We start from the raw sequence: 17,049 nt of genomic DNA on the forward strand, positions 1-17,049 counted from the left end.
TGTTTCCTAATAACAAATTATTACGCACGCTTTTTAATAAATGTGGCATATCATAGATTAAATGTAACTTTTTATCGCATATTATAGCTGACGGGTTTTCTTCAGTACCTCCAAGCAATGCAAACATACGTCGATTTTGTGTTCCTTGGTCACAAACGATAGATGTTGGTTGTAAACCAATATCTAAAATTGTTTTTACACAATCGTTAACAATAATCATTAAATCGTTTCCTTTTACGCCACTACCCGTGAAAAAATATGCTAAAGGAAATTTCCAATTAGTATAAAGACCACGTAACATAAACACCAAAGCATGTGAGCCAAATTTATCGGTTCTTCCTAATCTTCCTAAATCTTCATACCCTTCTATTTCATCTAAAACTGAATTATACTCGATACATTTCATAATCGATATTTCGTCAAGTAAAATTACACATTTTTTTTCAGAATATGTCATATCGGATAGTTTTAGTTTTAGTTGTTTTATATATTTTTCCGAAAACCCAGTCGTATAATTAATTGAGTTTAACCATCTTCGAACTGTACTTCCACCTGGTAAGATTATGCCATTTTTTCTCATATACATATAAGCAGACGGAGACTTGTAATACAGTGAAAGTGCCATATTTTTTTCCGCCACTGACCACGATTTTCGTTTTCTATGAAGTAGTTGCATTGAGACTAGAGCTTTGGAGTTTCTTGATGGAAAGTTTGCCTTTTCAAAAAACTGGCTTACATTAATCTTTTTATTTTTTATTTTTTTATTTGATTGTTTTAATGAATTAATAATAGCACGTTTTTTTTTTAGTAATCTTCTCAAATGTAATAATTTATTTTGTGTGAGTGTATGGTAATCTGATGTAGTACTTTTATCGTTTTTGAACTTTTTTGGAGGAGTAGGTAAATCAATCAATTGTGATATCCATTTTTTAGTTTTTGGTGACACAGATGGTGTCTGAGGACTTCGGTCAAATATAGAAAACCTAGGACTAGATAAACTAGAACTGTACTTTTTTTTTGGAGTTAATATTTTCAATGTTGTAGCTGGTGAATGAATAGGTATATTTGAGACGTCATCTGTACAAAACAGAAAATTATCTGAGCAACTGAGAATTATAAGTTGATCTTCTAGCTATTCAAAAATATGGAAATACTACGCCCGATAAGTAAAAGTTAACAGATCATTTTTATAAGCGTTTGAAGTTAGAAATTTAACAACAGTCATATAATCACGAAATCCATTTGATGATAAATATATTGAAATATATTATTAAAAATATTAAAATTATTTATAGTTATCAGATCTTCAACATTGAAACAAACGGGTAAGTGGGTAACGCTTTGTAGCTATTTATAGACATTTGAAATTTTCAATCTTTTTAGTTTATTTTTTTATAAATGACAATCAAATTTTATTCATTGGGTAAAAAAGCTTCAAAATTTGATACTAGAATTCTATATATTGTTGCAATAGTAGTTAAAAAATATTAAAAATACAGTCACAATTTTTTTTAATAAGCATTGAAAGTTCGAATTTTGACAAAATACGTAAAAATCACGAAAATTTGCAATTTATTTTGAGTTAGAAATTCATAATTTTTTTTTTTTAAATCTAAGGTTTGAAAATTCTATACATGATTCTTCATGAGTTTGTCTACTTGTATCAAATAAAAATTTTTACGGAAAAGTCAAATTAAATTTTTATGAGCAATTGAATTACAATTATATTGGATATTCATTCAATTTCTGTTGTACCGATATTCTTATTTTGTTGTTAAATAAAAACGAATAATTGTATAAATAACTTGAAATTTACACCAAATATTTATTTAATTAATTCCTATACTTGATAAAATTTTTTAATTACAACAAAATAAGAAAATTATTCAATTATAAAGCGAGTAAATATGTTGTAAAAATTTTTACTTCAAATGTTCACAAAAAATGTATGTTTCCTATTTTTTTTTCCAATTTTGAACAACTTTTTAGGAATACTAATAAGTTACATAGTTATACGAGTACAATGACTACATGACTACATGTATAAATTATATAGCAACTGGCAATTTAAAATTTTGTATTATTATAGGTACAATTTTAGGTATATTTCATTATTACATACCTTTGATTGTATTCGTGTTTCTATTATACTTAGTTGGAGTTGTATTTGACGTTTCATTTACTTTATCGTGTTCTAATTATTTAAAAAAAAAAATAAACCAGTATAATTACATTGTTTTTTTTTATACATACATTATTTTATAAATATGTACTTGCCGTCGACGAGTATAATTGGCTCTTGTTCGACTGATCTGTTTTCGATTGATTTCAATAAATTATCATCGATTCCGTGACTTTGATTTAAACTATCATCAATGTTTAATTCTAAAAATGTTTTTTATTATATTTTAATTAAAAATATTCTGATTTTTCAATATTTTAATTATTTTTCCAATCTAGTTAGGTACCTACCTGAGTATTTAATCGGAACAGCTTTTGGAATAAGACGTGATTTTGGATCGTTAGCATTCATAAACATATGCCTTTGGAAATGATCCGAACAAATATATTTTTTTTTCAAAGCTTTCGGGCTTAAACTAGCTAAGCATATGTTTCCTTAAATCATTTTAATGCATCAATTTATAAAGAGATATTATACTTTTAATATAAATAAGTACAGCATATTATACTTTAAGCTATATTTTAGTTTAATGAAAATTAAAAATTGGTTACCTGAATTAATTATCCACTCTCTTGATATTTCACGATTAGCTGATGGAATTGAATGGAAAACCGTTTTACTCGTTTTCCGAGTGTTTTTACAATTTAAAAACATACATCTATCACCACCAGACATGTTAATATATCGGTAAAAACAACAAAATATTGATAAGAATGGTAACCAAATAAAATATAGGCATGCAAATTAAAAATTGACAATATTAAAAAGTCGATACTTAAATTTGTCAATAAATTGACAAATATTTTGATTAGAATAGAATGTTAGTCGTACCACGTATGTAACCAAAATGTCAAATAGATCCATTTTTATTAGAAATTGTATAGGTAACTAGTTAAAAATAACAAGTATTTCACGTGAAGTTATTTAAAGCTATTTTAGATTTCATTGATTATATAACACATCATAATCCTATTTTTGAAATCATCACTCGTAAAACCAATTATTTATGTAAGGACCCAATACAACGAACAATGAGATCAATGAATTTAGTCAGTCTAGACTTAATCTTGGTAATTGATTGAACGTTGAAACGTAAAAATAAATTATTAAACATTGCATTACGTAGGTGCTTTGATTGGATCTAATTGTTAGGGGAAGATGATATGGGGGGGGGGCTTGATGTACTATGTCGTAATATATACTTTAAACACTTCGGAGCCACTGCAAGTTATATCTAAATTATTTTATATATTTGAAATATTGACATCAGCTAGGCATTGGAATTATAAAAACTAAAATTAAACTATACATATTATAATATTATTAGGTATTTAATAATAATAATAATAATATTGTAATTTCTTCAAGCGTCGCGATGGCACTTGGCAGTGAATAATATTATTATTATATTTGGCTGTGGCCTGCGACTGCGACCGTCGTTAATAATCAATAATATTGTTCTAAAAACTGGTTTACACCGCACCGCACTTAGCCATAATACCCGTAGCTGCAATAAAATACGAATTTATAAATGTTGTTTGTTCTTATCGCCATCTACCGGGATTAATATTGTATGCCACCGAAAAACCGGCCAGTGAGCAATCTATAGTATTTATAATCAATGCTATTATTATTAAGCTGAGCGTCACTAGGTCGGTCGGTCGGTCGGCGCGGCGCGGCGCGATGCGATTGAGTGACGTTCGTCCATTGCATCGCGGTGCTGCGCGATATCGGTACGTCATGTATAATTAGTTTTATCCAGGGTATCAAAATGGGTTTGAACTAGGATAATAAAACATGGTTACCACCTAACATTTTTCCCAGTTTTGAACATGATATCAGAAATATTTTAACAGGTTTTGACTCCCTGTCAAAGTTTTAACAACTTTTATCATTAGGTATATTTATTTTCTAAATGTCAAAGCTCAGTTGGTTAGTACCTAAGTGAATATTTTTCCTGTGTAGTCTTAGATTCTTAACTATTATAGAATATAATTATAGTTATAGAACATTATTATAATTATTATTTATTATTGTCTATATAACATTAATTATAATAGTATTATAAACATTGGTAATATAAGTGATTCTGAAGAAGAAATGTTGTTTCTGGCTACAATTGTTGAAATAGAAGAAGAAGAACAATATAAGCGAAAACACAACATGAGGGTGCACGAATTAACACAAAAATAAATAAATTTGGCGAACATCACCATTTATTTCCGGATCTTTTGAGAGACCAAAAAAAATTTTTGAAATATTTTAGAATGACTCCTGAGATTTGAGAAATTTTATGAACTTCTTGATTTTATCAAGAAAGACATTGAAAAGAAGGATACAACATTTCAAAAGGCAATACCTCCTGAGGAAAGATTTTCATATGTTTAAGGTACATATAAAACAAATTTAATTATATTTATAATAAAAATATATATAAAATTAACAACTAAACTCAAAAAGTTATCAAAAGTTAGAATACAATTAAATGCTTATATTATTAAAAAAAAACTTATATATATATAGTAACTTTTATAATGACAAGCAGTCTCATTAATTTCAATTAATATTAGTAGTAAACTATCTTAGTTATTGATCCACTCAGTATTTTATAAATAATATTAATACAAAAACATATAAAAACCCTACTTGGTTTATCATATAAAACAAATTTAATTATATTTATAATATAATTATATATAACATTAACAACTAAACTCAAAAAGTTATCAAAAGTTAGAATACAATTAAATGCTTATATTATTAAAAAAAAACTTATATATATATAGTAACTTTTATAATGACAAGCAGTCTCATTAATTTCAATTAATATTAGTAGTAAACTATCTTAGTTATTGATCCACTCAGTATTTTATAAATAATATTAATACTAAAACATTTAAAAACCTAACTTGGTTTATATGCTTGACTTATATAGCCTACCTTGGCTTGTTAATTATATATTATAGAAAAAAGATATATGTATATTGAGTTTTTTTTTAGATATTTGATGTTTGGTTGTTAAGAAAGGTCAGTATACGTGGGATAGTGGGATAAACCATCTCTGACTGTGAATGAAAAGGTAAATTGGCAGATACTATGTGGTATAGTTAAGAGGATGTCACACCAAAACCTGTACGCATGCAACGCTCCAGAGATGGCGTTGATCGCCATATCACAGATTAAATGAAACCAGATAGTGCACTCATGAAAGTCGGTAATATGTAAACAAATTTTTGTACTTCTCAAATCAGTCTGGCTAGGAAAGGAAAAAATAAATTTACCATATTTCATAAAACTGGTCATACTGTACGCTATATGTTATCAAACATATTTCATGATAATGTTTTGTTTATGTGACTTGGCGCGTGTATGTTCTAGTTTATGTGTTTGGTCACGTGCTTAAAATTTAAATTTTACATTTTTAAAAGTACTTTCAAATTTCAAAATTTTTGTTAACTTTTCATAACTATTTTATGATGGAAACAAAAAAGGGAAATGGCTCATCATGCGCAGTAAAATACTGCAACAATAAGTCGAGAACCTCTGTTGGTGTTAGTTATTTTACTATGCCAAAAAATACAGAAAGGTAAATAGCATTATATTGTATATTTTAATTTTAACTTAACTTACTAATTATTTTATTTTTTAGACGTTCCGAGTGGATTAAGAAATGTTTGCCCGAATATGTTGATAAAAATGCATTTGTTCAGAACCTGAGAATATGTAGTGAACATTTTGAAGACAAAATGTTCCTTAATGTTTACAAAAAAAACAGGCTGACTGATTTTGCAGTTCCAACATTATTCAGTGGTGAGATATCATTAGATGTATCTTGGACCTCAATTCAATATTATCATTTAAAACATATATAGTTTAGATAGCTCACTGTATAATATTTGGCTAAAATAGGAACTTATTACTTATTAATGTATTAATTTAGCTCTCACTAATTTTAGATGAAATTCTTGCGAAAAGAGAATCCGAGAGTGATTCAACAATGAATGAATCAAATTATCTATCAACACCAATGGCATGCTCAAGCCCAATTTCATGTCCTAGTACAAGTGAGTTGATATGATAATGAATTAAAGATTTCTAAGAACAGAGCTGATGTAAGCTCCTCGTTCTAGGTTATTTAGTCAATAATTTTTCTTTCATAAATATGTTATTAATTTGTATTTTTTTTTTTTTTTTAGGCTCATCTTTAATTAATACATCTGACTCTTCTTCTCAGACTCCAGATCATTTATCATATTCTACACCCAGGAAAATTTTGTTAAGATCGGAATTGAAAGAAGCAAAGGAAAAAATTAAGAATTTGGAAAAAACTGTTGCAACTCTAAGTAATGTATTAGCAGATAATGATTCCACAGATATTTTCTTAAAACAATGCGAAACATTTTTATCTCCTACATTACTCTTAATTGTCAGGTCTCATTTAATGTGTAAATTTAGGGAAAAAAAGGTTACAGGTATTCAAAATCTCTAAAACAATTTGCTTTAACAATTTATTTTTTAGGCCCCAGAGTGTATAACTTTAAAAAATCAACTTTATCGTTGCCTAGTATAAGTACACTTAAGCGATCTACCTCAAAATTTGAAATTCAACCAGGTCTTAATGATTTCCTATTTTCCTTTATAAACTTTAAAACCAAAAATTATTCTTCTGAAGCAGTACAGTGCATACTTTGTGCAGACGAAATGTCTATAAAAAGTCATTTATACTATTTGATAAAAAAAGATGAAATTATGGGATTCAACATAACAAACTATCGCAAGACTTATGAACCTGCGAAGTTTGCATTAGTATTAATGCTCAGGGGTATTAATGTGAATTGGAAGTTGCCTTTAGCGTATTATTTAGTTTCAAGTACTTGTACCGGGTATGATTTACAAGACATAATTTTTACAACACTAATAAAACTACAAAGTACACCATTGGATGTTAAAGCCTTCATTACGGACATGGGATCAAATTTTATAGGCTTAAGCAATCATCTTAATATTTCTCCTTCTCGTCCGTATTTTGAAATCAATAACAAAAAGATTTTTTATATTTTTGATCCACCACACATTCTCAAGGCTACTAGAAATATGTTTTTACAACATAAATTTAAAGTAGATGACAATATTATTGACAAAAAATATGTTGTGTCGTTTTACAAGGAAGATAGTGAAAGCAATTTAAGATTAGCTCCCAAATTAACTAACTCACATGTCTATCCTAATGCATTTCAGAAGATGCGTGTATATTTGGCGGCACAATTGTTTAGTGCCACAGTGGCAGCCGGCATGAAAACATATTTAGCCTTAGATAAACTTCCTTTTAATTCTAGGCCTACAATTGAATTTATAGAAAATATTGATAAATTATTTGACATTTTTAATTCTTATAAAAGGCCGAATTCAAAAGATTATAATAGACCATTTATCAATTCTCAGCTTCAAAAATCACACCTATTATTAATGAAAAAAATGTTTAATTCTTTAATAGTTTTAGACAAAAATAATATAGATGTAACTAATAGAATGAAGTTTATAAGAGGATGGTTAGTTTCTATTGCTAGCTTAAATTTATTGTGGCAATCCTTATCTTCTGTAAATACTAGGCAAAATTATGTTTTATTTACGAACAGGATCAAACAAAATTGTCTTGAGTACTTGTTTTGCACGTTTAGGCAGAGACAAGGAAATAATTTCAATCCAACTCCAGTACAATTCTATTATTCATTTAAAAATATATTTTTCATGAATTATTTTAAACATTCCAACAATGCTAATTGCCTGCAAGATTTTGATGACATTCTATCTAATATTCAAGACCCTACCAATTCTGAGGTTCAAAATATTATGTTTCCAGATAAAACTCCATTTAAATTTAAATCTTCAATACCGGTAACATCTGTTGATTATCGGGATTTAGAATTGCCTGATCAAAATATACTAACTTATATTTGTGGCTATTTGATTAAAAAATGTTTGGAAACACATATTTGCGATATTTGCTTAAATTATGCCAAATTTCAAAAAAATTTAGAACCATCCTTTTTATTTTCTTATTTTAAAGCTTATGAAAATTCTGAAAAATCCACTTTTGGAAACCTATCAATGCCACATTCAGAATTTTATAATTATATAAATAGTTTAGAAACAGTGTTTATTAATCGTTTCCCTGTATTAGCAGCTGAGAATAAAGTAGGTGAAAAATTGAAACTTAGTATGCTATAAATTTACTATTCTCACCCGTGTGAACATTTTAATAAAGACTATCTTTTAAATTTATTCATAAGATTTAGGATTTATTCATCATTAAAATTTTTAAATAGAGAGATGGCTTCTGAAAAAATAAGGAAAAATAGAAAATTAGCAACATTAAAACATTTATAATTATTAATTATTAATAACTGTTATTTTGTATTTGTTAATATGTATCAATATGGATCAACATGGATCAATATGGAACAATGATCTACCAGAGTAGGGCGTCATTCCAATGAAATTGTATCTAGATATTTATTAGAATAAAAATGAATTTGAGTAATCTGAAAACATTATTATTCCAATAATAATATTTTCAAATTATTCAAATAAAAATGTATTTGAATAATTATCTAGATATAATTTTGCACATTTCTGTGGTTTATACAATTTGGAGCCAAACGACTGAAAACTAGTGGACACTACAGCACAATAAAAATAGAATAATTATGTTAGAATTTTGTTTTAAATATAATTTAACTGTAGTTTTTTTTCATCTACTTGTAAATGTTTGTATGTTGTGTAATTTTAATAAATAAACAAATTAATTAATTGGAATAAAATTGTGTCTTTTTATCTGTGAACAATATTTTTTGTAAATTATTGTATTACAATATTTTTGTTACTCCTTTTTGGACCTACTGCATCGCGCAGTAACCAATCAGATCCTGTTGTTTGGAAATCTATTGTTATATTCCGAAGTGCACTATCTGGTTTCATTTAATCTGTGGCCATATCGCCGCCGTCGCGGCAGGCCGTAACCACGCCCATTGACTCCGTGACGGGGTCCTCGGCTCCTCGCGTCGTAGTCACGGGAGAGGCACATTATTATTCTAAAGACCGTCGTGTTGAGTATTATGCGTCAGAGTAGTTGACGACAGTAGCGTATTTAGGCCAACGACCTATTTCTATTTTCTATTGTACTACCACGCTATACTCGGCCTTTTAAATATCCGCTCGTACCCATAATTTAACTACATGTCTATATTGATGAATGATGGATAATTGATGTACAAAGTAAAAAATACACTTATTATAAAAGGTTTATTTATAGTAAGCTCTGTATGAATGGTATATTATTTTATTAACACTATTGTTTGGTTACAGCCTTTTTTTTTTTTTAAATATTGTTATAATTCTTACCTGGACTTGCTGCCAAATAAGGTATTTTATCATCCACGAACAGACCAGCTGGGTCGATATTAAATCCAAATTTTTTTTCAAATTGTAATTTAGCGAATGGCTCCATAACTCTTCCATATACAACTGCCTTTATTTTACAGTTCATGTTTCCGTATAATAATTCATGCACTGTATTCTTACACGAAGTATTAGGCCTCATCTTACATATTTTTCCAAACTTTGAGGCTGTTAGACGATGTTTTCTTTCAGTATGCCAAACTTGAGATTTTGCCTGAGATCTTGTTACTTTCTCCAACATTTCTAAAATTCAATTACATAATTCATTGGTAGAATTTTGTAGCCAAATAAATATATAAAATACAAGGTAATCATAATTTCGAAAATTTTTTACTTTTTTGAAAATAATCTTATACATAATTACAAATCGCAATAAAACAACATAAAAAAATTACACACACATATATATATATATATATTTGAAAAACAACATACATTTTTAATTTGGAATACGAAATTTGTAAATACCTCTATCAGCTTTCATTAATTTATCAATAAACTGTTTTTTTTTTTACATCAAGTTCTTCCGTAGTTATATCGTCTTGTAGCAAATCTGCTAAACCATAATGTTCATCCGGTCCAATAAATTTAGATTTTCTTTTTGATTTCCCTTGAAACAATCTGCGCCTTCTTTGATTATTTAATCTTACCCTATTGACTCTTTTCAAAAATGTTTTACCAAATTTTCCTAAAATTAAATTATTTAAACTAAAATGTTGAAAATTTAAATAAATATTTATAATATATATATAATACCTGGACTTTTATTTATAACCTTTTTAGTTATAGCACGTAAATACTGATTTGAGTTAAAAGAAATTACTGCTGCTTCTACTCTAGTATTATAGGCGTTACGTTGAGATAAATTTATTCTTTTGCCACCGATGTATTTGTTTATCACACTATTAAATTGTTCACAGATGTTGTTGTCAACATCTATGATTAAGCTTTTAGAATTAAAAACTAATCGATTGGCCGCATTATTAATTTCCATTAACATGCCACTTTCTATTGCTTGTGGAACCCAATTTTCTCCGCAATTTTTTTTATCATCACAAAAATATTTATCACATTAATTGTAATGTTGCCCAAGAACGTGAAATGGCCCATTTTGCAAATCTTTAGCTAAATCTAAAATATCATGGAATAATAGCGTTTATTACGTACACATTAAATATAATATTATAATTTTATTAAACCCATAACTTTTAAAACGCATAGGTAAGTACACCCTTTACCTTCAATTTTTTGTGTTGTAGATGTACATTCATTTTTACGGTGAGCTATAGCTCTAATAACTGCAGTTCTAAATCGCATTGTGTGTGTTTGCACAAATTTTCTTAAAAGCATTGGAAATGAAGATTTCTTACTTATAATTGACAATTTTTGCATATAATTCCGCAATAAATGATTGCGGCATTCAATCTTTTCCACTAACATATTTGGTCCATAGGGTAATATTTCGTTCAACCTTTTACTAACGCTACTATCACCGTCGCCTATTAAATTATATCATAAATAAATTATAGGAATATTATATTATTTCATTATGTATAACAGAAAATAAATTTTACCAATTAATCGATTGAATTTTAAGTTATGTAGCTCTACGCTTCGCATAAAACCCTCAGCCACTCCGTCAGCTTCTATAGATGTTGCTGACTTATTCCAGTTTAAAAAACAGTTATGAGGTGGTTTATTTTCTTTTTTTGATTCAGCACGATGACAAATTATGCAAAAACGATTTCGAATTCCAACAAATAGAATTTTTTTAGTTTTAAATCCAATTATAGTTGCCTAAAAACATTGTATATTACTTGAAAATTATGATCATTTATATACAGAAATAAAAATAAGAATAAAATATAAATGTTCTAATAAAGTTTTATTTATACCACTCCAGACAGCGCATCATAATTGTCTTATAGCTACGCTTTGACCACTGACCATCCGAAACTACTGTACAAAATGGTACACCATCCTCATCAACATCTCCAGCTTGTATCGCTAATTCCCTTTCTTCTTCTCCAGCCTTTCGTATTTCATCCCAAGCCGTATTGTGGACACTATCACTTAATTTTTCGTGTACTTTCGAATAAGTAGTACTCGCAATACAGGGTATTTCTAATGCAGCGACAAACTCAGACAACTGTCGGTAACCAATACCTATCAGTTATCACATAAAAAAAACGTAAATATCAAATTAAATTAAACACTATCATATTATATAGGAATATTTTAAATATAAGAATGTATCTTAAATTAATAAAATATAATATTATAAAAAAAATCGTACCAATTGATATTGTTCCATTTACTACAGCTTGATTTATCGACATATAAGAATCATTATTATTGTCTTCTGAACTAATGATTTGTTGAATATTGTGTAGCGTCCCAGCATACAGGAGGACAAACGACTGGTGTTGAGGTAGATGGTTTGGGTGTAATAAGTATAACAACTTAATTTGTGATTAATTTATTAGATATTTATTTGATTACTATGTAAATAAAACACTTTTACTGCACAAAATGATTTGGTTGCAAAATATTCTAAGTCCAAATAATTAAATTGGACTGGTGTCTGGCGTGAAGGTGCTTGTTCTGACTCTGGTGGCTCACGTCTGAATTGGGTCTAATCGGGGCTCTCCTATATAGTCCAGATAGTCCTACTCTCTGCATTTCCTCTCCTATCGATAAGATACGTATGTGTCCATGGTCGAGTCGTGCAAAAGCGTACGCGTGTATTATTTTAATATCGCAGCTTCCCACGCCCATGCGACCGGTCGGCCACATCCTGGTTATTCGCGATACGTAATCTCAATAACCCGACGACATTAATCATATCTCTAGATACGCCTGCCAAAACCACGATTTCATATTTAATATTTCGTATATTTAATTCCAATTATGGTAATATTTTGGAAAGGCTAGAAGTTTGGCCTTCGATATAACTATTGAGGTCCTACACAATAGAATTGGTTGGCGAAATCATACGCCCCAGGGTCACTTATACATATCTACGTGTATATGCGTGTTTAGATGTCTCAGCGGGACGTCAGTACATAGCAATTGCACATTTTACACTTAAAAATATATATTTATATATTAATATATTTCGAAAAAAATCCATATCGTTTTTCCTCAATAAACTCCATGTCATTGAATGTGCAGTCAAATCCACCTTCGTGTTTATTTGTTAGTTTAATTTGTTCAAAAATGTAACCAATATCCACAATTCTCCTACCAGTCAATACACTTGTCGTGCATCTATATTAATTATTTTATTATGAAATTTTTAGTTTAAAATTAAAATTTAGTCTTAAAAATTGAAATATTGTACGTACAACGAGTCTTTGTCTATACTTTCACAATGTAATTTATACGACGCAATATCTGCGGTATTATTTCCTTCATTACCAAATGGTTCTTGGTTAACCCGCGAAATATTTTGGCTGATGTTGTCATTAAAAGATGTATCAGTGTGCCACACTAAATTATTTTTATTCACCATTATGTTACATTTATTTGCTGGCGTAGAAGTATAACTAAGGTATATTTAATGAACCAAAATAAAATAAATATTATAATTAAACAGTGAAAATTTCAAGTATTCCAGTATTTTGTTTTTTATTTTGTTTTCCCAAATTTTAGATTCTGAACGGAGTTGATGGATGTATTGATTTTACAATGATGTGTTTTTATTTTTTGTGTCTGTGTACACGATAACTAATTAAAATAATGCTTCAATTTTTGACTTCAGTAGCTTTTACTTTTGACCCCCCCCCCCCCCCCCAAGGGCGTATTTGAGACGACACCACGGAGGGCGAAACTAATTTTTCTTTTTTCGCGTAAATAAATAAAAATATGAGCACAAATTTAATTATTAAATATTTATTTGATATATATATATATATATATATATATAGCAAATATATACCAACATAAGGTTGGTAGGCAGTCAAATACTGAAATTCTCAAATAACAAATTCAATTTTCCTTTTCTTCATTTTAGAAAATTTGTCGATTATGTCATCAACTGGTATAACTGCAATATGCCTGTGAATATGCAGCAAAGCCAACCCTGTTATTAAGTATGATATCATTACGATTTACGATCTTTATCAAACGAAAATTGTTTTAATTAAATCAATGAATGCCCCCTTCGCCCTCCATTAAATACGCCCTTGCCCCCCACCCACCCCACTATACAAACTATATCTGATTTTCTACTAATTTATTGACTAGTTCAGAGTCTAAAATTAAAATTTGTAGTTTACATGTATTTACTTACACAGCATCATATTGTACATGGCTAACTACAGTTTGCTTAGATACTTCGGTATCACTCGTTTGAATATCATCCGATATCATAGGTTGCAAAATGCTTGACGTTGGATTACATCTAAAATATAGGTGTTCCCCCATCGGAACGAAAAATGTAAATTGAATTTCATGTAAAAAAATAGGGGTCAGTGATGATAGACCAAAAAATTAACCATCGTTGTAAAATATAACCTTGTAAATTACAAATAGGGGCTTACTCTAACATTGTGACATCAGAACTAGAATTTTTGAATTCTATAAATAAGCTGTGTTCCATGACTTTAGTTTCAGGCGTTTCAGCTGATGGTTTTTCAATAGGATTCGATTGTATATTATTTCTAAATTAAATATTTTGATGTTAATTTCAATTTCACTTGTCAATACTTATTTTTTTCTGATTTAAACTTAAAATAATATATTGATTTGTTAAATTTATGATTTTTATTTTATTGTATAATATCGATTTAATTGCAGTGCCGTCATTTCAACTTTTTTATTGTTTATGCCAACATTTTTGCTGGTCATTTCAAATCATTATTAGGTCACAAAATAATTTTCATGGTGGAGGGTCTCAGGGGTGTTGAGTTGGGATAAAAATTGTAGGATATTTGAATAGTTTATTTGATATAATGTCACTTGTGTTGAAAACATCACATATATCACATATATTAAAAATTTGGCTGGCCTTAAAATTTTTAAAAATTTAATGCATGGTTTCTCATAAGTTGTACTTATCGCCATAACAAAAGTAGGTAAGTAGGTAGTATTGTAAGTCACAATTTTCTTTTATAAGCGTAAAACGTTGAAATTTTTACGAAATATGATAAAATCTTCGTTTAGAATTGTTTGTTGAAATTCGTTTTTAATTTCTAATCAATAAATAATATAATATATGGTTAAAATTAAAACATGAGTAATAAAAAAATTCAAAAATAGGTATGATGTTAAATTATTAAAATACAATTAAATTTTAATCAATTTAAAGTAAAAGTGTAAAAAAATACGAAAAGCAATCAAGAACACAACTACACAAGTACTGAAACTGTAGTAAATTCGTCAGTATATTTTATCAAATAATTGTTGAACATAAAGTATAATCTTAGATAATTTTATTTTTATTTTTGAACTGTTGCATATAACTGTTATTACGCTATTTTGTAGTTAAAATGCATGAAATGTTAAAAGTTCGAATTTTTTTTCTAATTAAGCATTTAAAGTTCAAATTTTGACAAAATTTATAAATAATAAAACTAAATATCGTAATACTTATTCGTAATTCAATAGGTAAAATTATATCGTGTCAAAATTATGAATAATATAAAATGTATTATAGTTAGATTTAACTGTTTTTAATGTTATATTAACGCACACCAATTTATAGGTTCTAAAATAATGTTATTACCTCGAATTTTGATCAACATTGTTGAATCGAATTTGAACTGAAGATTCTTCAGGATCTCTGTCCTCAACAACACCACTATAGTTTCATTAATTTAAAAAGAAAAGTAAGTATAATATTGCTCTGCTGTATAGTAGATGTCGAGTGGATCTTATAATTGAATCATAGGTTACTTTGATTGATGTGTTAAAATATGAACTCCTAACACGTTTTTTAATTTCAATAATTTCTTTGTTTTATATGTTCAAGATTGTTGAGGTGGTATAATTTTTTTTATCGACATTTTACAAATGACCTTCTCTATGACGAGGTATAGTCGAAACTCATAATATGTAGGTACGTATATATTATATAATATGTATATAACAAAACAATTTTTATCCTTTTAGACCGGGAGACTAAGCTTATAAAATTAAATTTATATTGGTAATAAAATGTTTTTAATTTTTAAAATAAATAATATGTAATTTAGGGCACTTACCTTGGTTTTTTAGATCGTCTTAGTGAAAGTGTCTTAGTGACCATTCTTTTAGTCGATCGTTTACGATTTCGCACATTTTTTTTATTTGCCATAATGAACAAAGTAGAGCCAAAAAATTGTAAAAAGAAAATGATAAAAGTGTTCAAAACTGATGTGATCACGTTGAATCATCCAGAATAAATGGTTATTTTTCATAGTTCACTTTACAATAATTCAAGTATTACAATATTTATAGTAATAATTATACTTGAATATTTATTTTTAATTTTATACGTATTTCTGGAAATACAGCTATTAGTAGTCTCATATAGTTACTTCCGCTGTCCTAATTCGTAATCACTAATTTTAAGAATTACGGTGTGTATATTTAATATTTATAAGTTATAAATTTTTTAGTTATTAACTCATTTTTATTTTGCATAGTCATAAATCATAATGGTCATATTATAATAATAATCGTTTCAATTAATTTAAACATCGATTCAAGTTTTTTACATTACAGCAATATACCATTACAATAATTTATACCATGTACGAATATTATACTATTATGCAGAGAAATATTTATTTAATTTTTATTATTTTTTTTATAAGCATTTAAAATTCAAATTTTGACAAAATACATAAAAATCACGAAAATTCGCAAATTATTTTAAACTAGAAATTCATAAAGTATTTTCCTTTTATATCTAAGATTTGAAAATTTAATACAAGGCTCCTAACATATTTTTACAATAGCAGTTGAAAAATAAAAGAAATATATAGTCATACATTTTTTTTATAAGCATTTACAGTTCAAATGTTGACTAAATACATAAAAATTACGGCAATGTTCAAATTATCTTAGATAGAAATTCATAAAAGTTTTTCTTTTTAATTCTAAGATTTGAGAATTTAATACAAGGCTCATAATATATTTTTACAATAGCAGTTGAAAAATAAAAGAAATATATAGGCACAATTTTTTTTTACATGCATTCAAATTTTAATTTTGACAACATACGTAAAAATCACGAAAATTCGCAAATTATTTTAAGCTAGAAATTTATACAAAATTTTCTTTTTAAATCTAACATTTGAAAATTTTTATTAATCTATAATATATTATATATTCTAGACTGACAAATCATCTCCGTTCAGAATCGTTTTTCGTATACAATGATACCTATCATTGCATTCAAATCTAACCTACCCTAGTCAGAG

General features: G+C 27.8%; 1 protein-coding gene and 1 pseudogene across 1 annotated transcript; one reads left to right on the forward strand and one right to left on the reverse strand.

Moving 5' to 3' along the window:
• Positions 1-5,655: 5,655 nt before the first annotated feature.
• On the forward strand, positions 5,656-6,671 carry LOC149054667 (uncharacterized). Its single transcript, XM_089230170.1, has 4 exons — positions 5,656-5,768; positions 5,832-5,992; positions 6,139-6,246; positions 6,379-6,671. The coding sequence occupies exons 1-4, from the start codon at positions 5,656-5,658 to the stop codon at positions 6,669-6,671; spliced, it is 675 nt and encodes a 224-aa protein (XP_089086296.1).
• A 1,810-nt stretch (positions 6,672-8,481) lies between these two features.
• LOC149054668 (uncharacterized) lies at positions 8,482-15,938 on the reverse strand (annotated as a pseudogene).
• Positions 15,939-17,049: the final 1,111 nt, after the last annotated feature.

The sequence above is a fragment of the Diuraphis noxia genome, unplaced genomic scaffold (genome assembly GCF_037042655.1).
Source record: "Diuraphis noxia isolate RWA-SAM2 unplaced genomic scaffold, SU_Dnox_SAM2 contig0006, whole genome shotgun sequence".
NCBI lineage: Eukaryota > Metazoa > Arthropoda > Insecta > Hemiptera > Aphididae > Diuraphis > Diuraphis noxia.

Coding starts and splice junctions, on each gene's coding strand:
- LOC149054667 (XM_089230170.1), top strand. CDS start 5,656: ATGATGGAAACAAAAAAGGGAAATGGCTCATCATGCGCAGTAAAATAC. Junction 5,769..5,831: donor ATGCCAAAAAATACAGAAAG/GTAAATAGCATT, acceptor TTTATTTTTTAG/ACGTTCCGAGTGGATTAAGA. Junction 5,993..6,138: donor AGTTCCAACATTATTCAGTG/GTGAGATATCAT, acceptor CACTAATTTTAG/ATGAAATTCTTGCGAAAAGA.